General features: G+C 43.8%; 1 protein-coding gene across 13 annotated transcripts in view; it reads right to left on the bottom strand.

Moving 5' to 3' along the window:
- Positions 1-26459, bottom strand: part of LOC122550501 (dedicator of cytokinesis protein 9) — a 339837-nt gene that overhangs the window by 28208 nt on the left and 285170 nt on the right. For 10 of the 13 annotated variants that reach the window (XM_087987930.1, XM_043691316.2, XM_087987937.1 and 7 more), the window contains 8 exons: positions 19752-19867; positions 18882-19019; positions 18580-18762; positions 14642-14755; positions 13489-13704; positions 11438-11495; positions 6803-6909; positions 428-550 (listed from right to left, as the gene is read on the bottom strand). In XM_087987930.1, coding sequence (XP_087844056.1) covers positions 428-550; positions 6803-6909; positions 11438-11495; positions 13489-13704; positions 14642-14755; positions 18580-18762; positions 18882-19019; positions 19752-19867 — 1055 coding nt within the window. Of the gene's footprint in view, positions 1-427; positions 551-6802; positions 6910-11437; positions 11496-13488; positions 13705-14641; positions 14756-18579; positions 18763-18881; positions 19020-19751; positions 19868-22578; positions 22623-26459 lie in introns of all 13 variants that reach the window. The other 3 variants (XM_043691319.2, XM_043691314.2, XM_087987935.1) reach the window with 1 other exon arrangement.

Genomic DNA, 26459 nt, shown 5'->3' with positions numbered 1-26459 from the left:
TTATACATTTTCCCCCTAAACAGATCTATGCTACTCACCTCCACCATTCTATATTCTCATCCCTCTCAGGGTCAAGAAAGTTTTCCCAATCTCCCTACTGCATTTATTAGTTATTATCTTCAATTTATAACTTCTGGTTTTGTTCTCCCCTAAAGGTGGAAATAGCTTTTCAGCTACCTTCATAACGCAAAGACCTCATCAGGCCATTTCTCAACCTACCCCTTCCTGAAGAACAGAACCATAGACTGTCCATTCTCCCCTGATAAGTAGAACTTTAGTCCTTGTATCATCCACATTAACTTTTTTTGTACCTGCTCCACATTTAAGCTAACAATAAGTTTAATCTGGTTATACTAGTTATTGGCGTGACTTGCTCAAGATGCAAATCTCTTTGTTCTACATTTCTCTAACTTAACTAAGGGCTTACCTCAAATTCACGTCTTTTCTCATAAACTGGAATTATTAGTTTGTACACGTTCGAAATCAACTCGTAGCGTTCTGCCTTCCAGAGTCCATCAGCACATTGTTCCAATAATTCCATTAGAACATCCTGTTAAATGCCAAAATTAGTCAGGCAATAGTTTCCAAACAAGAACCATTCTGATCAAAGATCATCGACCCTAAAATGTTACCAGTTTCTCTCTCCATGGATGTTGCCTGACCGGAGGAGTATCTCCAGATTTCTCTGTTATGACCAGTCATCAAGTTTAACGACACAAAAAACTCTTCGGCCCGTGCTAGCTCTCTGTGGTTCATTTCCATAATTCTGCAAATTTGATTTTTCAAGTCTTATCCAAGTCCCTCTTGAAAAGGTATTGTTGGATCTGCTGTCATCATTGTATTTCGTAGCTCAGCAATTGCATTATTTAATAAATATTTCCTTATTTACTTGTTCTCAGTGGGGTAGCACTCTTACCTTTTCATCTAAAGATACAAGTCCAAGAAAGGGTTGCCAAACTTGGATTTAAGATAAGAGGCAAAAAGATTCAAAGAGGAAAATGAGGAGATTTTGTTTAATGCAGAGAATTTAATGATCTCGAATGCACTGCCTGAAAGGGTAGACTGAATAGTAACTTTCAAAAGGAAATTGGATACAAGGTGCATCAATTTTTTTGGCCCTTCAAACTGAAATTCTCAACCAACTGGCATCTCCACCCCACTCCCCGTCCAAACACCAATGTGCACATCAATATCCAGAACACATTCCTATGAGCCCATGTCTGTGGCGGTTAAATAACACTGCTCTGAAGCAAACCATTTAAGGTCAGTGTATTGTCAACACATCAGAGAGGTGCTTATGAACATTCACTGGGACTGGTGTACACTAGTGAACACCAGAAAGCAGCAGGTCGTCCATGTTTTACAGTTCTCTCCACTAACTGGCATTACCCATTCCCAGTGTATGCTGGATAAGGCAAAGCTTATTGCACATGAAAAGGGGGAAAAGGTTGCAAGACTATAGTAAATGAGCAGGGGAAGTGGGACTAATTGAATCGCTCCTTCAAAGAGCCAGCACAAGCATGGTGGACTGAATGGTCTCTTTGTGCATTGTTTGATTCTAAATCCCTATGCAAATTAATTTGCTCATATGGCAACACCATTGAATGAGATCATTAATGCAGCAGCAACTAACTTTGTGTTAACACTCAAAATCTAAATCTGCAAAGCAAACTCGCAATGCAATAAAGTAAAGATTTACTAGCAATAAAAGCCCAGCATTAATACAAAGTTGCATTGTAAATATAAATATCACAATGAGTGGGTGTATTACAACACCACAAACAGAGATAAGCAAAAATAAGAATCATACTCAAGTCCAATAAATTAATAAAATCAAACATAGCTTGCACATTTTTCTATTACACTGCAATCAAACACAAACATAACATAAAGTCATGTCATGAATAGACTATTTCCTTCTTGGTGGCTTGGAATTTGTACAGATTCCCTATGTCTGCGAGCTTCTGTTTCCTCCATTAGACCAAAGATGTGCAGGTTAGGTGGATTGGCCATGCTAAATTGCCTTGTAGCGTCCAAGGATGTGCAGGTCAGGTGGATTAGTCACAGTAAATGAGGATTTATGGGATAGGGTGGTAGGGGAGGGAGGAGTCCAAGTCTGGGTGGGATGCTTATCAGAGGTTCAGTGCAGACTCAATGGGCCAAATGACCTCTTTCCACACTGTAGGGATTCTATGATTCTAAGTATATATTTTTGTAAACTTACTAGTGGTTTGCAAAACACTGTAATACTGAGAAATGCCACACACAAATCCAATAAATCATCCTGTGTGTGGAGGAGCCTTTTAAAATATTCACTTTCCCAGTTCCTTTTTGCTTTTTTGATGACTTTCCTCCACTTGAGTACTTTTCTGACCTTCAGAACTAACTAACTGACCGGCCTCCGAAACAAAGCCCAAATCCTGTTTAGCGCATGTGCCCCTCCCTCCCTTCGACTGAACAATATTGCTACCCTAATTGGCTCCTCGTCTGACAATGCCTCAAATCTAAATCAGAAATCACACAACACCAAATTATAGTTTATTTGAAATGTTTTTGGAGCTATGCTCCTTTGTCAGGTGATGGGATTTCAAATAAACCGGTTGGACTATAACCTGGTGTCGTGTACTTTTGATCTTGTCCACTTCAGTCCAACACTGGCACCTCCACATCAAATTTAAATCATCATCTTTGTCATCATAACATGGCCTCAGCTCTCCAATCTCCTTTAGACTCTAAACCTTCTGTGATCTGCATTGCCCCAGTTCTGGTCTCTTGCACACTACCATTGGTGCCAATGTCTACCACTACCGGGTCCCACAGCTCTGATGCCCACTCTTTAAATCCAGTCACCTTTCTCCTTCCTCCTTTTAAGATACTTCGGCAAATTTAGCCTCAGGCTACTATCTGTGTGGAGTTTGCACATTCTCCCCGTGTCGGCATGGGTTTTCGCCGGGTGCTCCGGTTTCCTTCCACAGTCCAAAGTTGCGCAGGTTAGGTGGATTGGCCATGGGAAATTGCCCATAGTGTTCAGGAGTGTGTAGGCTGGGTATATTAGGGGAAATGTAAAGTAATAAAGATAGAAGAAGAATGGGGGTCTGGGTGGGATACTCTTCAGAGGATCAGTGTGGACTTGTTAGGCCAAATGGCCTGTTTCCACACTGTAGGGATTCTATGGTTCTTTGGAATTGCCTCTTTGTGGCACAGCAATGTGGATTTCTCCTTATGCAACTTGGTGTTGAACTATAACTGGTATCACAACTGTGAAACCTATTGGGACTTTCTGTGTGAGATGAAGGCAAGTTAGGCTATGGGCAGTAGAATTCTGGATGAGTTCAGGTTTACGCAAAAGATAAAGTGGGTGGCTGGCCAACAGCGCATTGGAATGATCAAGTCTGGAGGTTACAGAGGAGCAGATAAGGGTTACCGAGGAGTAGATAGGGATTGAGCCAAGAAAGGCCACTTAAGTGGAGTGTCAATTTTAGTGACAGGGACGGCATGGTGGCACAGTGGTTAGCACTGCTGCCTCACAGCGCCAGAGACCCGGGTTCAATTCCCGCCTGAGGCAACTGTCTGTGTGGAGTTTGCACATTCTCCCCGTGTCTGCGTGGGTTTCCTCCGGGTGCTCTGGTTTCCTCTCTCAGTCCAAAGGTATGCAGGTTAGGTAAATTGGCCATGCTAAATTGCCCATAGTTTTAGGTGAAGGGGTAAATGTAGGGCAATGGGTCTGGATGGGTTGCTCTTTGGAGGGTTGGTGTGGACTTGTTGGGCCGAAGGGCCTGCTTCCACACTAAGTAATCTAATCTCAACTCAGGGCCATGCATCTCATCACTTTCATAAACTCTGTGATAGTTCCACTCCCTATTTCTTACAAGTGTCTGCCCCTTTCCCTCCAACTCCAATGACCAAAGGGGTTTTATTGATTAAAATTGTTTTTTAAATAATTGACAATGAACTGAAACAGATAGGAACAAAGACAGTTGGAAGAGACAGAAAATGCAGTGTTGGCAGCACCTACTTCTCAGAATCCTGATAAGAATCATTCTGCACATCACCCTCAAGTATTTATAGATTTCATGGTATAATTACCTCTGAGACATTCAATAGCTTAACATGGCCCATCTCATCCTCCTCCCTTATTTGATGCTGAAATCAGCAATTCAGTTTGGGGAGTGATTCACTGAGCAGATGGTGAATAAGGTGCAAAGTGGGAGTGATGTGGTGTCCCTCATACCTTCCTGAGCAGCTGACAGGTCAGCATATCAATCACTGCTGATATAAGGCTCAAGAGGCTAGAGTCTTTCCTGGCCTAGGAAAAGCTTCATTGTGTAATAGTCCAATACTGCGGGAGCTGACTCTGGAGGGATCAATGACAAAGGCACTAATTACCAGAAATTCAAGCCCTTTGCAATTTAACTGCCTGTAAGAAGCAAGTTCTATTATAGCAGGCAACATTAGTTATGTGGGCAACCTTCCTATCAATGATTAACTGTTGGTGCTCAATAAGACGTGAACAATGTCTTGCAGGGGCAATGTGTTTTTAGAAGGGTTGATAACTATCTTTGCAAATTCAGTACATTCTTATCACTCTGACATTTGCTTACATTGGACATTTTGCATTTACTGATAACGAGAGAGGCTGAAAGAATATGAGAAAGTGAGGACTGGAGATCAGAGTTAAAAAGTATGGTGCTGGAAAAGCACAGCAGGTCAGGCAGCATCCGAGGAGCAGGAGAGTCAACATTTCCTGCTCCTTGTATGCTGCCTGACCTCCTGTGCTTTTCCAGCGCCACACATTTTAACTCCGAAAGAATATTATGCCCGAAGTTACTGAAATTATAATGCTCCAATATTAGCATATTCCAGTAGCGTATTGAGGGAGCCCTACACTGCAGAAGGTGCCATCTTTTGAGTGTGACTTTAAAAATCATGGCCTCCTCTTCCCTCACTGATCAATGCAAACGATATCACTGGATAAGTCTGAAGAGAAGGGAGTTTTCAAAAATTGAGAGTGTCTTAGAAATTTGAACAACAAGCAAGGCTAGTGGTCTCACACAGTTATCACATTAATTCGCAAGTGGTTTGCTCCCCGAATAGGATATTGCCGTCAAGCCAACGAAGCTGTTTTGCCAACCACACAAAGAGCAAAGCGATAAACCAGTTTCAGTGCTGGTGTGATACCAGGCAGGTACGCAGTACATCTCAAAAACTGGTCGACTGTATCAAACAACATACGCCGCTGACACTTCACAGGGGGCAGCAAACTGTGCTCAGCCAGCCTGTGATTACAAGCCTCAGAAAAGTATATCCACCATTAGAGGTGATTCTGCTAATGGGAAATTAAATAATCCGACTGTGTTCAAAGTTATACCGGAACTCATTTCAGACCATCAGCTAGCCCTGCAGTGTGTTGCACTTGCTCGCAGCTACATACGTAAATACTCAGGAACTTCTTGAAAAACAGACAAAAGGAATCTGTACAAACATTGCACCTGGAGACAGCAAAACCTGGCTCATGTCTATGCCAACACTGGACCAACTAATCAGCACCTCTTCCCATTCTATATGAGATAGTGCCTCTTTATTTTCAGTTCCCTTCAACTCGGTTTCTTGTGTCCTGGTTCTGATGAGTGCAAGACAAAAAGGTTTAACTTCTGGTCTCCTTTTAGCAATGCTTAATTTCTCTCTCATCCAGCCTATTTTAAACACAAAATATCTCTGGGCACCAGCACATCTGCTGTTCAGAAACAAAAGTAGAAATTGCTGAAAAAAACTCAACAGGTCTGGCAGGTATGGAGAGAAATCAGAGTTAACTTTTCTGGTCAAGGAACCCTGCTTCAGAACTGATGGTAGCTCGGCAAAAAGTTTTTTATGCACAAGTGTGGGGAGGGGGGTAAAGAATAAACAATAGGGGGGGATAGAGCTCAAAGAGAGAGCAGAACATTTGGAGAGACAAAGGCATGGATAACGTCAGCCTGGGAGAATGAATGGCTGCTAATGGAGACTATTAGTGCCTAACAGTGGCTGTCTTATAGTGCCTTAAGCCCTAAAATTGATGAACTCAACATTGAATCCAGAAGGCAACAGGGTCCCCAAGCAGAAAATGAGGTGCTACTCCTCCAGTTTGTCTTCAGCTTCACTGGAGCACTGGATCAAGCCCGAGGCGAGAGATGTTGGCCAGGGAACAATGTGGTGTGTTGTACTGGCAGGCAACTGGAAGCTCAGCGTCTTTTTTTGCAAACAGAACGTAGCAAAGCGGTGACCCAGGTCTACGCCTCATTTCCCCCAAGGAGAGGAGACCACATTGTGAGCAGCGAATGCAGTAGACTTGACTGAGTGAAGTGTGCTGCTTCACCTGCAAGGTGCATATGGGCCCTTGGCTACCTAGGAGGGAGGAAGTAAACGGGCAGGTGTTACACCTTCTGCGGTTGCAGGGAAAGGGGGCAGGGGCTGTTGGGAGTGAAGGAGGAAAGGGTGTCCCGGAGAGAGCAGCCCTTTCGGAAGGCTGACTTGGAAGGGGAAGGGAATGTGTGTCTGGTGGTGGCATCCCATTGGAGATGGCAGAAGTGGTGGCTAATGATCCTTTGGATGTGAATGCAGAACATTATTAATCTGAAATATTACAGCTAAGAGGGGCATGAATTTATTGATACATTATGATAGAATGGAATGCATCTAAACATTGCTATTATGTAAAAAAAAACAATTCTACAATAAAAGTTTCATGAAAACAAGCAGCTCAATAAGTATTCAAAAACTAAAAAGTGCAACATTAAAAGTTGTGGTAATGTCCAGTGTAATTCACCTCATTGTAGTGAACATCTTGCATGCCTACATCTTCCATCATTGCAGCCTCCTCATCTATGTTGGGTGTGATCACCTTGAAGGCTGTGCAGCCTTGCTTAAATATACCTGGAATATAACATGGAAGTATATTAATCTAAATGACTCTTCCTGGTATCATTAATATTTCATGCATCATATTTACATCAGCGTGATAACCTAGAACATCTGATTACCAGAGTTAGCATGCTCAAGCTGTCCGCTGCACTCTCAGACGGACGTAAACTTTTCTTTTCTCTTTCCTCGGAACACAGGAAACAAAAACAGGAGTAAATCATTCAGCCTCCAAGCCTGCTCAGTCATTCAAAATGTTACATTGACTTCAATGTAACGCTCCCAAACTATCCTTAAAATTCCAAAGTCTTTAATGTTTAAAAACCTATTGATCTCTGCCTCAAATAGACTTGCTGACAGAGTCCCCAGATGCTCCGGGTTAGTGAATTCCAAAGATTCGCCACCCTTGAAAAATAAGAAATTAAAGTTCATCTGAGTACTAACTGGCCTGTCCTTTATGGGTGGCACGTGGTACAGTGGTTAGCACTGTTGCTTTAGAGCCTCAGAAACCAGAGTTCAATTCCAGCCTTGGGTTGCTGTGTGCGTGGTGTTTGCACATTCGCCCCCTGTCTGTGTGGCTTTCCTCCAGCTGCTCTGGTTACTGTCCAAAGATGTGCAGGTTTGGTGGATTGCCCATGGTAAAAACCCCACGTGAGGTTATGGGGATGAGATGGGTCTGGGTGGTATGTAAGGATGCTGCAGACTCTACGGGCAGAATGGCCTCTTTCTGCACCAGAGGGATTCTATCCTGTGATTGTGTCCTCTGTTTCTGGCAGACTCATTCAGGGAAAATGCCTATCAGTAGCCTATTCAATCTTTCCTGATAGTTATGATTCTATTATCATCCTGGTACCGGGTAAACAGAATTAGGTGCATGTTCCTATTGTGACAACAGTGTTGGACAACCTCAAGATTACCAACACTGCAAATTATAAGTGAAAGCTCAGCAAATTAAAGATATTGTACTTTAAGAAAACACTGAGGGGGAGAAAAGTTTTTAAATTTAGAAATTAATGGATTGGCCACATTGGAGTTTCATTTTGAAGCATACAAGATGAGTCAGAGCAGAACATCTCATTTGCAAGTTTTACTCTTTCTGAGATAAATCAATAGGAAATGATGCATCATTTTGATTCGCGAAATTATCATTTTTTTTTTAGGAAATTACCAGTTTAAGGGTAGTTCTAGATGTTTGAACAAAATGTCCTAGGTACAATTTCCACTTGGTTCAGAAAACATCAGGCAAATATTTTTATGTCTTTTATTCCATGTACATCAGCAGCTGAAGTACCATGCTAATCCAGCAAAATGGTGCAAGGACTTTGTCACAAACTGAATCGCACCATAATAACATTTCTATTCTTAAACAACAGATGTCAGCACAGAAGCAAACAGGTTTGAGTGCATCCATTCTCAGAGTAAATTCTTTGAAGTTCTATGTCCACAGGAAAATCTGCAGGTAAATGAGTCTAGTGTTTTGTGGAGCTTAGGTAGTCAAACCAATCTGCAGGAGAAAGTGAGGACTGCAGATGCTAGAGATCAGAGTTGAAGAGTGTGGCGCTGGAAAAGCACAGCTGGTCAAGCAGCATCCAAGGAGCAGGAGAGTCAACATTTTGGGCATAAGCTTTTCATTAGGCTTATGCCTGAAACGTCGACTCTCCTGCTCCTCAGATGCTGCCTGACCAGCTGTGTTTTTTCAGCACCACACTCTTCCAATCTGCAGGAGAGAACTGCTGAGTAATTTATAAAAGGAAAATTCTTTCACGAGATGTGGCTGTCACCAACAATTGCCCCAGAACTGAGTACCTTGCCTGATCAGTTAAGAATTAACCACATTGCTGTGGGTCTGGAGTCACATGTAGGCCAGACCATGGAAGGATAAAAGATTTCCTTCCCTAAAAGGGATCAGCAAACGAGATGAGTTTTTATGATAATTGATGGTGACTTCATGATCACCATTGTGTACAGCAGCTTTCATTTCCAAAATTATTCACTGAATTCAAATGTCACCAACAGTCTTGGGTGAGATTTGAACCCATGTCCCCATTATGTTGGACCTTTGGATTACTGGAGCAGTATCATTATAATTCCACCATTACCTGTCCTTAAACTGCTACCAAAATGTGGCATTATAAGCAAATACTGCAAGGAACATGTTGGAATTATTTAACGTAAAAGTCAACAGGTATAGAAGATTAATTAGAAATGTCTGAATTTATACAAGATGTGAAGACAAGGTGAACTAAATGTAATTTATAGATCTTGATGAAGTTTTATCTGTACATTATTTCACTAGGCAGATAGCTTACTTCCAGAATGTTTTTCTCATTCATTCTTGGGATGTGAGCACTGCTCACAAGGCCAGAACGTATTGCCCATCCTTAACTGTTTTAGAGAAAATGATGGTGAGCTGTCTTCCCCATGCTGTTCTAAGGGTACACCCACAACTTCTCCAGCATTGGTGCAACACAGCAGCATGCTGGGTCATTGTAGAGGGCAGTTAATAGTATGCTACATTATTTTGGATTAGCATTCCCTGTAGGCCAAACAGGATAAGGACAGTAGATTAACTCCCCTAAAGCATTATACTGAACCAATTCATCAATTGAATAACGAGACCGGCATTTTATTCCAGATTTGGAATTTAATGTTTCCAAATCACTGGGCCAGACCTCTCAGATATGGTGCAGCAGCATAACCACAATGCTGTCATTGCACTGATCTGATGAAGGAGGATTGTTACAGCTGCAGGAATAGAAGAGGGCCTCAGTCACTCCTTGGGGCCTGTTACTCAATTTATCAAGGTCCCGGCCAGTCCTCAGTGCACTCCAAAAAAGTCCTGGCCGATCCTTACCACGCTCCAATAGGGTCCCAACGGGTCCATATCCTTTCAGATCTTTCCCTTGATATTGCTCAATTCTGCCAACTAACAAAAATCAAACTCAAAGGAGAAGGCAGGCCAAATGGAAATAAATGTAGAGATTGCTGGAAAAACTCAGCAGGTCTGGCAGCATTCTGTGGAGAGAAATCAGAGTTAACGTTTCCAATCCAGAACTGTTCCAAAGAAGGGTCACTGGACCCAAAACGCTAACTCTGATTTCTCTCTGCAGGTCCTGCCAGACCTGTTGAGCTTTTCCAGGAATCTCTATTTTTGTTTTGATTACAGCATCCATAATTCCTTCAATTTTTATGCAGACCAAATGGAATTGTGGAACAAACTTATTCTGGGTTCTTGCTTATAAAAAGCGTTTCTCTGGTGTAAAAGGAAAATCTAAACTGAAGTTTTTATCTGACTAATCTTCCAACTATCAGGAAGTCCATATCCACAAGGACATATTCGTCTGTTAGAGAGCACTCTCATAACCTGCTCAGGTTATTAAGTATTTCTTCATTTTATGTTGCTGTACTTTGCTACATGGACATTTCAACAGGAGATTGCACTCCATTAATAGGAATCTTTGACCTCTCCACTCACTAACAACTCTGGATAATCAGGCCAAATGCAAACTTCAACAGACATGAGGCTGCGAGTATGTGCATCGTTCAACATTTAGTTTGGTGTGGGGGAATGTGGTCCGCAAAAGAAAACGATGAGATTTATTTGGTTAAACCTTCAGGATTCGAGGGATAATTAGGCTTCTGACAACATCTAAACCAGTGATCAGTTTCCATGCTGTTTGCTTTTGCAAACACAGAACACACAATGGCTGAATTCTGGTCTCAGCTTCATCTTATGCCCCTTTTTAAAAATCAATGACAGGATGTGGGCATTGCTGGCTAGGTCAGCATTTATTGCCCTTCCCTAATTGGCCATAACACAATTAAGAATCAACCACATTGTTGTGGGTCTGGAGTCACATATAGACCAGACCAGGTAAGGACAGCAGCTTCCTTCCCGACAGGAAATGAGCGAACCAGATGGGATTTTCCAGCAATTGACAATGGATTCATGATCACCATTGGACTCCTAATTCCAGAGTTTTGTTGAATTCAATTCCCGCCATCTGCAGTGGTGGGATTCAACCCTAGGTCCCCAGAACATTACTGGGCTCTCTGGATTAACATCCCAGCAATAAAATCACTAGGCCATCACCTCCCCTGCCTCAGGTTCCACCACATCAAAGACAACCAGTCCTTGAGATGCTGAAGAGTAAGTCATTGCTCAATGGGCAACACTCTCACCTCGAACCCAAAGCAGCATGGTTCAAGTTCCACCACAGAGGCTCAAGGACAAATTCCAGACTGGCACTTCCAGGGAATACTACACTTGTGCTGCACTGTTGGAGGAGGCGACCTTTAGATGAAACAATTAAACCAAGGTTCCGCATGCCCTCCCAAGCGATCCCACAGCACTAAAGATCAGCTGAGGGACCTTCCCTACGTTTCACATGCAATTCATTGGCTGAAAAGTATTTTGCAAAGCCCAAGATCATAAGCTATGCAGAAGGTAAGTTCTTTCTTCAATTTTTTAAACAAAGGCACCAAAGACTGACTGAAAGTACCCCATCAACACCACGTCAATGGGACCAAGTGTTGATCCTACCTTTCCTCCTGAGATATTCAGCCACAAGTGCTGCCACATGAACATAGCACATTGCTGCCTGTAAACAAGATAAAGAGCGGAAATTAGCATACATAAATTAAAAGGGCATTTTGGAAAATAAATGACTGAAAGAATAACAATAGAATAACTTGCTGCAACTGGGCTAATAATAAATAAGCAATAACTAGTGGTAACAGCTCTAAGATCATATGTGACAGGGAAAGAGCTTTGTTAAGGGATGAGTTTCTGATATTGGTCTTCAACATCCAAAACCAGCTAACTCTGGACACCTACTCACTCACCAAAGGAGGTGGAAGTGAAAGATCCCCCATGATACCCCATGGCTGCAGTCTCTCTCCAGCAGGCAGGTCTGGGAATGACTGTGTCAACAATGGCTGTCTGTTGTGATTGGTTAGGTCTCCACAATCTCAGTACTCACTATACGTCAATCACATATTATTCCCTACTCACCTCTAAAGAGGTCAAAGCCTATATTTGCTCACGCTACATTTGGGTTAATGGGAATAATTGTACAATTGAACTGGAAAAGTGATGGGTTGTCAATGCCAGCAGTTAGTTAACTAATTCTTGGGCACAGGAAGAGGCTGAAACAGAGAAGCTCCCACACCCCCAATTATCGGACATTGGCATTCAACTTGGGAGAACCCAATTCAAACATATGAATCATGGGATGGTTACTGAACAGGAGGAGACCACTCGGTCTGAGGACCCTATGCTGGCTCTGTGCAAAAGCAACTCAGCTAGTCATACTTCTGTTGCTCTTTGTATGGAATTTTTCTCTCTTCAGATGCTCATCCAATTCCCTTTTGGAAAGCCATGGTTGAGTCCGCTTTCACTACTGCATTCTCAAGCCAATGCATTCTAGACCTTAACCACTTGCTACGTAAAGATATTCCCTCGCATTGCTTTCAGTTCTTTTGCTCTTTAATTAATAATTTAGTCTGTACCCACCCACACACCCCAGTGCCAAAGACAATAGCTTCTCTCCACTTGTGGTTTTGAAAGCCTCAAACATTCTGATCCTTCCCTTGTAAATTGAAAATTAGAAATAAAACAATACGAGCCCCTGCATCAGCATTAAGATCAGGAAGACTCTACTTATGAAGAAAACTCCTTTTCATAATCTTGAGGAGTGCTTAACATATTATGATGCACATTACGAGCTGGGATTGAGTGGCAAATGCTCTCAGAAGGATCTGGGTTCAAGTACCACAGAGGCTTGAGGACACAATGCAGGCTGACACTCCAAAGCAGCAGTGACTGAGCGTGACACTGTATAAGTTGCCCTCTTTTAAACAAACCCACATCCGCCCTTTCAAAACAGACAGAGAAGATCCCCATGGCCATTATTTCCAAAGGAGGGCAGGAGAGCTCCCCCTTGTGTCCTGCTTAATATCCATCCTGTAAGCACTTACTTTTCTCCTGTATAAAATGATGCCATTTTTAACATTTCTGACAGTGGGATCTTGCTGTGCACAAACTGGATGTTGTAGTTTCCACAACTGCATCACATCAAAAGTACTTAGCTGCCGGGAAAACACTCAGAGTATCCGGAGGTTTGAAATATACTGCAGAAATGCAAGTTTTTTCAAAAAAAAACAAGACAAACCTCCCAACCTCCTCCGCTCCAGTGAAAGAAATCCCAGCCTATCTCGCCTTTCTCTATAACTCAAAACCTTTCACAACCAGCAACATCCGAGCAAATCTTGAATTTCAAGACTACAGGCATGTTTTTAAGGTCACAGGAGAGAGATTTAAAAAAGACATTTGGGTCAATTTTGTTTTTTTAAACACAGAGGTGGCTCACGTGTGAAATGAACTTCCTGAGGAAGTGGTGGATGTGGGCAAAGTTACAACATTTAAAAGACACTTAGATAAGGACATGAACAGCAAATGCTAGGAGGGATATGGGCCAAGTGCAGGTAGGTGAGACTGGTTTCGTTTGGGATTATGTTCAGCATGGACTGGTTGGAGGAAAGGGTCCGTTTCCGTGCTGCATGACCCTATAACAGTGGTCTGGTTAACATTACCTCAGATAAATCACCATTCTTCATGTGGATCTTTGCCATGCTGTCCAACCAGGTTTTCCTCAGCTCTGGGGTGCTGGCGTAGGACTTTGCCAAACTATATTGAAGATCCACGAGCATTTCCGGATCATTCTCATGCTCTTTCATTTGAGCCGTAGCCATGAGCACCGTGCGAATACGCTTCATCAAATCTTTCACTTCAGACGGAAATGCAGTCGCCTGTAACCCCAAGGCACACATTTACAGGGAATTCTAACAATCCTGAAGACACGGAATTACTTGCTAGAGCACTCACATTTCTTTTTAAAAGAGATACCATTCTCTTTCGATGGGGGGGGGGGGGTGCTCAACATGTTGCTGAGAAGAGATGGAGGGGGTTTGAGAAATCCGTGCGGATGACTGAAGATAACAGGGTGTAATTTTCAAACCGCCTCCCTCTCTGCAGTGTGAACGTCGACTGTCATGGCAACCAGTCTCAAGCACGTTCTGTTGGCACTTCTAAGGCAGTGGGCACTCCCAGTTGCTTTACTGAACTGATTTATTTAATGGAAGGTCGGGTGTATCTCTCTCACAATGGCTTGCACCCCACTCCCTATGGAGGTGTGTGTGTGTGTGTGTGTTCTCTGCATGTGGTTGACAGCAGGAAGTAAGGGGATAGCAGGTGTGAATTTAAAAAAAAGTAAGATTTTTCCCTCATTTTGCATCTGCTGGGTCTGATGAAGGGGAACATCAAGGCTTGAGTGAACTCCAGTTTAACATCAAACCTCATGAACGACGAGTTGGCTATAGGAAGACCCTTGAAAAGCAACCAACAGTCAGTAACTATAAAAAAATACAAAGGGCAATGGTAAGAATGTAGACTTAACTGTCCCACATGTCTAGAGACAAGAGGCAGACAGAGCACACAGTTCTGACTTTCCAAATCTTACCACCCACCTTAAGCGTGTGAGAAGGATTTGCACATTGTTAACCAGCACATTTTACCATGTTGTGAATGCATCTTCTGTGACCCCCACAGTGAATCGTGGAGTGGGACTTCAGCGCCAGAGGCTGGACACTATGCACTGCACCATGAAGTGTCTGATTGTGGGAGCACAGAGGCAAAAATGTTACCACAGCAATCAGTCACAAAATGAAACATCTGAAAGCTGCTCACCTTTACAGCTCGGTCACAGTTGGCACAATTGTTAATAATAGCCAACGACTGCTGAAATCTGGTCCCTCCGATTCCAACCACATCCGCTATTAACTGACTCACTGCGATGATCACCTGCAGGAAGCAACTGAATCACTTAGATCACCAAACAAACTAAAAAAAACCTTCTGCTCTCAAAAGTCTCATTACATCCCTCTTCATCTCAATCTTTATATCAATGTATCCATCTGCTGCTTTCCCCCTCATCTGTTCATCAAACCCCCCTTTAAATCTCAACCAATGACTCACTTAAAAGATGTGCCATTTTTGGTAAATGGATCCCAAGCCAAATGGCGACATATGAGATGAGATACACATTCTTTCCCTGATGGTTTGTTTACCCAGAGAATGCAGCTTTTCCTATTTCAGTCCCCTACCTATTAGTTCAGTGTCTTTACTGTCCTTCTTTATGCTGCTTTCCAGCACTATGACCAAGATCCACCTTCCCATATGGAAACTATTTGTTTAAAATCAGCCTGTTCAGAAATGTCGTTACATAACTCTAGCACAGGTGGGACTTGAACCTGGGTTTCCTGGTCTGAGGCAGGATCACCACCGTTCTGCCACAAAAAACCCAATTCTGTCCTTCTGTATATTTCTTTTCATATCCACAAGTACTCTGACACACAGCTGAATATTTTTCTCCCCATCTTCAAATCACCAGTGGTATTTTTTCATCTATCAGCTACCACCAATATTACTTTTCCGATTGTTTATAGAGTCATAGAGTCAAAGAGATGTACAGCATGGAAACAGACCCTGCGGTCCAACCCGTCCATGTCGACCAGATATCCCAACCCCATCTAGTCCCACCTGCCAGCACCCGGCCCATATCCTTTCAAACCCTTTCTATTCATATACCCATCCAAATGCCTCTTAAATGTTGCAATTGTACCAGCCTCCACCACATCCTCTGGCAGCTCATTCCATACACGTTCTACCCTCTCAGTTGACACAAAAGTCCGTTAAATGCAATACAGACCATCAAAGCTAAGGGGGGAGGCCGAGGGGGCTAAATAGAGTTGGAAGGGTGTCCTCTTTATGTTGCTTTGGAAACCAATTAAACCTAATAACCAAATTAACGAAAGGGGCATTGCCAAACAATAAATATTCAACAAAAACCTTTCAAATTTTATTTTATAACAACATTTTGGGCCTCGCAATGAACTGTGGAAGGCCTCAAAAATATCAGGGGGCACCACATGCTCCCTTGCTAGGGGTCATCAGTCTTCACAATCGTTTGAAAACCATTATGTAATGAAACCAATTAAATGAAATAATAACTGTATTAAATGCAATAAAATTCAAAATGTTAAAGGAAATCACTGAACTAGGTTAAAATGTTGCTGCCAGGGTCTACCGGAATTCCAGGCCCTTTAAGGCTCACTGTTGACAGAAAGCCCCGAAACGACAGGTTGGATGCTGCAGGCCACTCTCTAAAGAGAACACTTTTCATATAAATGTTTAGCAAATATTTTCTAATCAATCTGTCCAGAGATGTTATTACACATCTCTGGAGCAGGTGGGGCTTGAACCAGGGAACTATTAGCCCAGCAGCAGGGACACTACTACTGCAGTCTTTGTAAGAACCCTTATTTAATTTTAAATTTTTTTAAAAAGGTAACCTATTTTTTCAAAATCAACTTGTTCAGAGCTGTTATTACACACCTCTGGAGCAGGTGGGAATTCAACCCAGGTCTCCTGGCTCAGTGGTGGTGACACTACCACTGAAACAGAAAGCCGAGAGTTAGTGAGTGACATAAAGCCCTTGTTAAGTGCCATCAGCCTTTTTACTATATTAAATACTCACTATTTAATTAAGGTTTTGGCAGCTTTTCCAAATTTCTATTAAATTGAACATATCTGTCCCAAATACTGCCAGTGATGAGGTGCTGACATTTTCTCACTTTTCTGCTCAATAAGTGGTCACTGCCAATTTTACTAAACCGCAGCTGGATTATACCTTCCATCAATTCCTACCAAAGTTCTACAAAAAATGCTGCTGTTTCTTCCTGAACACAATTAATACATCAGGAGTTAGTCTATTTCAGCTGTGAGGAAATGGAGGGGATTGGATGCAATGTTTTACATCTTATCCAATTTTCTTCTCAACTGGAACAATAAATAGTTTCAGGTTGGTATCAAATCAGTGTTGTACTCAATGCCATGGGTTTCCTGTCAGAGGGGCTCGTTAAACTTCATGCAATGTCCCCCTGCAGCTAGTCAAGTGGTGGAATTAGGGTGTGAAATAATTTCAAATTCTAGACATTGACTACTAATCTTATGCTGCTCCAGATGAAATACAGAATGACTGGACGACAAGTATAATCTACCCCGTCTACTTTCAATTATCTGCCTCCGAGCTTTGAGCAGCTTGCTCTTAGCTGCCTTATTTACATTACTCAGGTTGAATGATCTCATCTGAACATTCACTGCAGCATTCTATTACTCATGCCTTGTGGTTTTGTTGAATTGCCCTGGGGTCTGGGGATCTGATTGTTCCCCAGTGTCTTCGCCGTGGTAATGCCGAGGCCAATCCATCAATTTGCCAACCAATTCTCCTCTAGAATAAACTGATGTAATCATTTGAAATTTGACATTCTCGCATTTATCCTGATGTTTGCAGGGTGAAACGTTTTGGCAACGTGCCTTTCCTTTACGTCAAGATTAGGAGACGTTTCGCCCTTCTTTCCAAATTCCATAGACCAATATTCAAATTTCCAAGGCAACTGGGTTAATTTTCCTTTGTTGTTGTGGTGCCTCAGATGGTCAATATGGAGCCACACCAAGTGGAGTTTGGCAGTGAGGAAGCTTCCTGTCCAAGTCTTTACAAAACATTGTAAGCTTTCATCCCCACAGCTTAACTTGGATGTGAGCCCAGGTCAAAAGGTGGAAGAACAGTGTGTTCATATATCCTCGCCACTCTGTCTCCCTAAAAGTTCTTTTTGAACTTAAACAGAGTGTACCTTATTGCATTTTGTTTTAAATAGCTACAAGATCAAAAACATGACAAAGAAAGGGAGAGGATTCAATGAACTGCAACAAAAGGCTCTATCAGTTTTAAAATGTCACAGCTGCACCAATTCTTGCACTAACATCAAGGCTTTAGTGAAAGGAAACGATTCTTATGGCAGTTCCCATCGCCTGACACATACTCTAACACCACCAAGACATGTGGAGTGTTCCCCTCACTCTGCTAGAATCGCATATCCATTTGGCTCAAGATAAAACCTTGGGAAATTATTGGAGCAAAACCCAGTCCCCTGCTGTACAAAGTACTGGGGTGTGAGACACACGAACATAGAGCTTGGCTGAGGACATACCCATCAAAGTGAGTAGCTTTAACAGTAGACCTTGGCTATTAAATGAAAACCTTTCATAATAGAATCTTTTAGAAATGATTAAGTTTCCTTTGGGAACACAGTTAAGACTAGTTAAAAGAAACTGTTCTCACTGGATGATAGACGTAACATTAATAACACCAAAAAACGCCAACTGAAAAAGTGTTTTACAATCTCTCAGAGCAAAACAAAGTCCCAATATTTCCAAAGAATAAATCCTAACCTTTTCAAAAACTCTAGAAATCAGTTTTGTAACATTTCCAAACTTGAGAATGACACATCACTGAATTCTATATAAAATATCCTATTTGAAATTACAATGCAAGCTAGAGCTGGCAATGTTCAAGATTCAAAGATATGTTTCAATCATCTACAGAACAGCAATGAATCTCCCACAGGTTCTTTGAGAGAGCAATCTCGTTCATTTTACGTCCTCTTGCTCTTTGTCGATATTCCTGCAATTTTTTTTTGTTCTCCTTGAAATCTCTGCTCAATTTTCTTTTCAAACCCATTACTAAATCTGCTTTCCTTGGTCTTTCTTTCTCCCAAAGCACTGACCTGTAGATGTGTCCTCACAAAGGATTTCCTCCCTGTCCACTCAAAATTGTTCCTCATTAAGAAATAAAGGAGAGTGGATGCATCCCCCCGGATGGTGCTCAACTTAGAGTTACAGCACTTCAAAATCTCGTAGCACATTGTGGCACACATGTCGGCTCTGCCTTCGAAGAACGTGGATGGAAACTGAAAAATAAGACACCCCAGTAATGGGCTTTTAAAGGAAAACACGGACAAATTTCGAGAATTATAAAAATTTCTACTCAAGACAAAACAAAAGATTTAAAATGGACTGATATTGGTACCTTGTAGACAAGATTCCTCAGAGCTGCAAAGACATACTTCAGGGCCATTTCTGACTGATTGATTTGGACAAAGCAGAGGAGAACGTTGAAAACTTTCTTCATCAGGGGGTTGTGTCCATTGTCAGAAAGCAGTTGACCCTAGAGAGGATGGTACATAAAATACGTCAACTTTATGTCAGTCAGTCAGAATGGCATCAACAAGTTACAATGTATTCACACAGTACAGCAACAGATAATTCCACCCAATAGATCCATGTTCCACTCCAGCTTCATCCCACCCCTTTTCATTTCACGTTATCAATATGTTAGAGAGTCATAGATCTTTCATTCCGTTCTCATTCAGATCTTCATATCACTTTCCCTTTATTGTATGCTATTCAACTCACCAGTGTCTTGACAATAAATCAAAGACACTATTTCAGTGGAGCTTCCACTGAGCATTTCAGTGGTTTTTATGTTTACATTTCAAATTTTCAGCTCTCTCACTTCTATTTAAACCCCATAACACCTTATTTAAAAAGGTAAATGGAATCAGCATTTCAGACCAATCGAAAATTGTATTTATCTTTGTACATGAGACATTTATATTTATAGAATCAAGGGAAAGCTGGCTAAACAGAAGACAGAAATGAACCAAAGGATAACTGATAGGGTAAGATGCAGTCGAGTGGGAAGAGATTCAAATGGAACATCAATGCTGGAGTAGACCACATGGGGTTGAATGGCCTGTTTCTGTGCTGTAATTGAAAAGAGGTGGGAGGATTGATAGCTGGGGTCTGTTTCCTTGTACTGTTGGCAGGCGAGACCAGAAAATGCAAAGACCCGTTGCAAATGAACAAACTAAATTCAATGACATTTGAATGATCATACCTTAAAAACATGGGTGAATAAAGCCATCATATCCAGAACAGTGAGACACACTTCGGTTGCAATGTTGGCCTCGACGAGTGACTGATGCAAGACATCGGCATCGGTATGGCCGTAGCCTAATTTAAGATAGCGAGATGTTACCACTTCCAAAACCATTCAATACAAATTACCTAACTAATATATTTAGCTGACGCATAAAGGCTTTATGTCAGATCTCAACTCTAAATAAGATTACGGTTTGTAGATATTTGAAGATATTTTCTTTACTATGCTTATTCCACCTTTAGCATAGTCAGTGACCCCGCTCCAGGAGATAAGGGCAGAACTAGACCATTCGGCCCATTAGGTTTGCTCTGCCATTCCACTACAGTCGATGGTTCTCCACCACCTTCTGAGGCCAAATGTTCAAAGTCGCACAACGGTCCGAGGAAAACAACTTCCTTAAAGGGAAACGTGTGACCTCCCCGCAACCCCCCGACAACTAATTTTAAACCGTGCCCCCCTGACTCCTCACACCCAGTTTTGTATTCTTCCACACAAGTATACACTTCAATCAAATCACCTGTCACTTTCCTAAATTGTGGTGAAACAAGCCTAGCCTGTCCAACCTTCCCTCATAAGATGGCCTGCTCATTCCATGCATCAATCTCCTCCCATGATGGTCAGCAAAACCTTCTGTTTCTGTCTCCCTTTTGTATTTAATGAATGTTCACTTCAGTATGTCTGTTATTCACCTTAACCACTCTGTGTGTTGCAGAGTTTTGTATCTAAAACACTCTCAGTGTAGATATGATCACCTGAATGCCCTGTTGGATTTAGTTTATGTAGAATTACTCTGAGTTAGGTCTGGCTCATGAGTGCTAAGACCAAAATTATAAGCATCTCTGGGAGTTCACCTCTCATCCTGCACTTTTCCTTATAATACAGCCATAGCATTTTCAGTCTTTTAGTCATAGAGTCTTAGAGTCATAGAGTCATACAGCATGGAAACAGGCCCTTCGGCCCAACTCATTCATGTCAACCTCTTTGCGAAACTGAATTAGTCCCATTTGCCTTCTCTTTTGGAGTACTGTATCCATTCCTGGTTGCCCTATTACAGGAAATAAATTATTAAGTTGGAGAGGGATCACAGATTTACCAGGACATTGCCAATACTTGAGTTACAAGGAGAGGCTGGATAGGTTGCAACCTTTTTCACTGGAGTGTAGGAGGTTGGGGGTCACCTGATAGATATTTTTAGGGGCATGAGGGGCATCGGTAAGGTGAATAGCAAAGGTCTTGTCCCTAGGATGGGGGCAGTTCAAAATTAGGGGGCATACTTTTAAAGGTGAGAGGAGGAAGACTTAAAAAGGTCCTGAGGGGCAATGTTTTCACACAGAGGGTGTTTCATATGTGGAAAGAACTATCGAAGCAAGTGGGAGATGCAGGCACATTTACAACACTTAAAAGACATTTGAACAGTTCCATGAATCAGACAGGTTTAGAGGGATATGGGCCAAACGCAGTCAAGTGGGACTAGTTTTGTTTGGGAAGCTAGTTTGGCTTGCACAAGTTGGACCAAAGGGTCTGTTTCCGGGCTGTGCGACTCTACGATCTTGCAGATAGCGGGGCAGGGACAAGGGGTCATATGGCCTACCCCTGCTCCCATTTCTTACGAATTCACTTCCCAAACCTTCCTCATTCTACATCTTAGCATCCCTTTCAGATGCTGCTTAAAACATGCCTTGTAACTTGATATGCTATTTCTCTCTGTAGCTTGGTGCCAAATCTTGTCTGATTAGTGTGGGATGTTATTTTATGGTGTTAAAGACACTACATAAATTACAGTTGTTGTTGAAAACACAAAATGTGCAAATTTACTCCTGCTTTTGAACATTCAATAAATGTGTGAGTTATCAATAGATTAAAGGAACTCATAATATACCTCAAGTGTCCTTTCCAACAGTTATGAGCATCAACAGCACACATGCTCAATCATTAAGAGTAGCTCTTACACTGGAAGAGTTTCAAAGACTGATGACCCTCAATGAGTAGGGAATTCTCTTCATTGGAATGTAAAATGGGCAACCCCTTATTTTCAAAGGGGGACCTCCAGATCCTCCTACAACAGGAACCATCCTCTTCACATTCACCTCACTAAAACTCTTCAGTATCTTCAATGTTTCAATAAAGTGATTTTTTTATTTTTCTAAACTCTAGCTGATACAAGTCAAGTTTTTAAATATCTCCGTGCAAAGCATCCCAGTAAACATTCACTGAACTGCAAGATAGCTGGTGATGATTCTGTTTTTCCCATTTACATCCCGTGAATCCCATTTACATTGTCCTTCCTCCCTCCCTGTTCCATTACCTCCCTGGTTTCATTTTGAACAGGCTCTTCATTTGTCATTGAATCCCGCCTGGCCTCAGTGCTGTCACAGATCGAGCTCCCATTCATTGGCATTACTGCACAAGGCACTCAGCTGAAACAGCTACTTTCAGATTCTACCAGAATGAATGGGTTGCGTGTTACCCCTGCAATCCCGGCAAAATAACAGCCTGCAATACTCGGGAGAAGATCCGAGGAATGGTTCAATCAATTAGTCCAAAATGTTGTGAAGGGAGGATGGGTTAGAACTCCAAAGGGTTCAAGGGAGTGGAGTTTAAACAGCCAGGAGAATCAACTGCTGTAACATGAGCTTCAAGCTATTAATCCCCAACATTAGTTATGCACAACATGCATGAGTTTCCAGAAAGAATGATAAAAAGTAAGTTTGAGAAGCTCTGTCCAACAGGGACCAGAAGCATGGCAACAATAATCCAATGATGTAACCTTGCTGGGTCTTACCATTGTCTACAGAAATTCCAAGTACACTGGATAGCTTTCTTACACTGGAAACAGAGATAAGGTCATTTTGTTACTCATGTTTTGATACCAGCACACAGTCTTTGCATTGACTCACATTCCTGTTGACATTTTTTGAAACAAAGTCTGATCAGAACATTGTTAACGGTACAATTTTCTCCCCCCGAAGTTTGTGTACATTGAAAATTTTTGGTCTATGTTCAATGTGATGACCTCTAGGCATTTTAAGGGAGTGGAACATGATTATCTGAAAGGCATTTTAATTCAATGCATCAACCTTTGATGGAACGGAAAACATTTCTGCAGTTCATGAATGGTTTTTAAGCAATCACTAGCCACATTATTCATATTCAGAAAATTTAGCAAGGTACGGAGAAAACAAAATAATAAATGCATAACACGAATTCTAACTATATTGATCATCCAGAGATAGCTAGCTGTTACTGTAGAGCCAAATGTTGTATTCTGAATTATGTGCCTGTGAATTGAATGAAGACACTTTGGTTCTGGATCATCACAAAATATCCTTTATGCGCTGACATCAAAGAATAAGGACAGTGAGCCCATGATGAAGGTTTGCGAACGAGAGCAGTGACTAATCTCATTAACCTGACTCTCTCCAATCTAAGCTGAAAATGTGTTGCTGGAAAAGCGCAGCAGGTCAGGCAGCATCCAAGGAGCAGGAGAATCGACGTTTCGAGCATGAGCCCTTCTTCAGGAATGAGGAAAGTGTGTCCAGCAGGCTAAGATAAAAGGTAGGGAGGAGGGACTTGGGGGAGGGGCGTTGGAAATGCGATAGGTGGAAGGAGGTCAAGGTGAGGGTGATAGGCCAGAGTGGGGGGTGGGGGCGGAGAGGTCAGGAAGAAGATTGCAGATTAGGAAGGCGGTGCTGAGTTCGAGGGACTTGACTGAGACAAGGTGGGGGGAGGGGAAATGAGGAAACTGGAGAAATCTAAGTTCATCCCTTGTGGTTGGAGGGTTCCGAGGCGGAAGATGAGGTGTTCTTCCTCTAACCGTTGTGTTGCTATGGTCTGGCGATAGAGGAGTCCAAGGACCTGCATGTCCTTGGTGGAGTGGGAGGGGGAGTTGAAGTGTTGAGCCATGGGGTGGTTGGGTTGGTTGGTCCGGGTGTCCCAGAGGTGTTCTCTGAAACGTTCCGCAAGTAGGCGGCCTGTCTCCCCAATATAGAGGAGGCCACATTGGGTGCAGCGGATGCAGTAAATGATGTGTGTGGAGGTGCAGATGAATTTGTGGCGGATATGGAAGTGTCCCTTGGGGCTTTGGAGGGAAGTAAGGGGGGAGGTGTGGGCGCAAGTTTTGCATTTCTTGCGGTTGCAGGGGAAGGTGCCGGGAGTGGAGGTTGGGTTGGGTTCCGAAAAGACCACTCCCTCCGTGACACCCTCGTCAGGTCCACACCCCCCACCAACCCAACATCCACTCCCGGCACCTTCCCCTGCAACCGCAAGAAATGCAAAACTTGCGCCCACACTTCCCCCCTTACTTCCCTCCAAGGCCCCAAGGGATCCTTCCATATCCGCCACAAATTCACCTGCACCTCCACACACATCATTTACTGCATCCGCTGCACCCAATGTGGCCTCCTCTATATTGGGGAGACAGGCCGCCTACTTGCGGAACGTTTCAGAGAACACCTCTGGGACACCCGGACCAACCAACCCAACCACCCCATGGCTCAACACTTCAACTCCCCCTCCCACTCCACCAAGTATTCATTTCAAATTTCTCTCCCAAATCACAACGCTGGCTCAGTGAACACCATAAATGTCTCCAAGTTGGAATACTGTGGGCTCAGGTTCCACTTCAGGATTTGAGCACAAAGTGTAGGCTTACACAGTAAAACACTGAGGGAGCGCCACATTGTCAGACAGTCATTAGAGAGGGAGTGCTGCACTGCGAGAGGGTCAGTACAGAGGAAGCACCGCACTGGCGGAGGGTCAGTACATAGGAAGCGCCGCACTGGTGGAGGGTCAGTACAGAGAGAGCGCCGCACTGGTGGAGGGTCAGTACAGAGGGAGCGCCGCACTGGTGGAGGGTCAGTACAGAGGGAGCGCTGCAATGATGGAGGGTCAGTACATAGGAAGCGCCGCACTGGTGGAGGGTCAGTACAGAGAGAGCGCCGCACTGGTGGAGGGTCAGTACAGAGAGAGCGCCGCACTGGCGGAGGGTCAGTACAGAGGGAGCGCCGCACTGGTGGAGGGTCAGTACAGAGGGAGCGCCGCACTGGTGGAGGGTCAGTACAGAGGGAGCGCTGCAATGATGGAGGGTCAGTACATAGGAAGCGCCGCACTGGTGGAGGGTCAGTACAGAGGGAGCGCCGCACTGGCGGAGGGTCAGTACAGAGGGAGCGCCGCACTGGCGGAGGGTCAGTACAGAGGGAGCGCCGCACTGGCGGAGGGTCAGTACAGAGGGAACGTTGCACTGGCAGAGGGTCAGTACAGAGGAAGCGCCGCACTGGCGGAGGGTCAGTACAGAGGAAGCGCCGCACTGGCGGAGGGTCAGCACAGAGGGAGCGCCGCACTGGCGGAGGGTCAGTATAGAGGGAACTTCGCACTGGCAGAGGGTCAGTACAGAGGAAGCGCCGCACTGGCGGAGGGTCAGTACAGAGGAAGCGCCGCACTGGTGGAGGGTCAGTACAGAGGGAACACCGCACTGGCGGAGGGTCAGTACAGAGGGTACACTGCACTGGCAGAGGGTCAGTGCAGAGGGAACGCTGCACTGGCGGAGAGTCAGTACAGAGGAAGCGCCGCACTGGGGGAGGGTCAGTACATAGGAAGCACCACACTGGCGGAGGGTCAGTCCATAGGAAGCACCACACTGTCGGAGGGTCAGTACAGAGGAAGCACCACACTGGCGGAGGGTCAGTACAGAGGGAACGCCGCACTGGCGGAGGGTCAGTACATAGGAAGTGCCGCACTGGCAGAGGGTCAGTACAGAGGGAGCACCACACTGTCGGAGGGTCAGTACAGAGGGAGCACCACACTGTCGGAGGGTCAGTACAGAGGGAGCACCACACTGTCGGAGGGTCAGTACAGAGGGAGCACCACACTGTCGGAGGGTCAGTACAGAGGGAGCACCGCACTGTCGGAGGGTCAGTACAGAGGGAGCACCACACTGTCGGAGGGTCAGTACAGAGGGAGTGCCGCACTGTTGAACACATCCATCAAAGTTTTACCTGCACATCCACTAATATCATTTATTGTATCCGTTGCTCCCGATGCGGTCTCCTCTACATCGGGGAGACTGGGCGCCTCCTAGCAGAGCGCTTTAGGGAACATCTCCGAGACACCCGCACCAATCAACCAAACCGCCCCATGGCTCAACATTTCAACTCCCCCTCCCACTCTGCCGAGGACATGGAGGTCCTGGGCCTCCTTCACCGCCGCTCCCTCACCACCAGACGCATGGAAGAAGAACGCCTTATCTTCCGCCTCAGAACACTTCAACCCCAGGGCATCAATGTGGACTTCAACAGCTTCCTCATTTCCCCTTCCTCCACCTCATCCTAGTTTCTAACCTCCAGCTCAACACTGTCCCCTTGTCTTGTCTGGACTTGTCCGACCTGCCCAGCTACTTTTCCACCTATCCACTCCACCCTCTCCTCCCTGACCTATCACCTTCATCCCCTCCCCCACTCACCTATTGTACTCTATGCTACTTTCTCCCCACCCCCACCCTCCTCTAGCTTATCTCTCCACGCTTCAGGCTCTCTGCCTTTATTCCTGATGAAGGGCTTTTGCCCGAAATGTCGATTTTGCCTGTCCTCGGAATTTTTCCTGTCCTCAGATGCTGCCTGAACTGCTGTGCTCTTGCAGCACCACTAATCCAGAATCTGGTTTCCAGCA

This window comes from Chiloscyllium plagiosum, unplaced genomic scaffold (genome assembly GCF_037043375.1).
Source record: "Chiloscyllium plagiosum isolate Xiang-an unplaced genomic scaffold, Cpla_swu_hap1 HiC_scaffold_6, whole genome shotgun sequence".
In the NCBI taxonomy this organism is placed as follows: domain Eukaryota; kingdom Metazoa; phylum Chordata; class Chondrichthyes; order Orectolobiformes; family Hemiscylliidae; genus Chiloscyllium; species Chiloscyllium plagiosum.
This window is presented reverse-complemented; position numbering and strand designations above follow the sequence as displayed.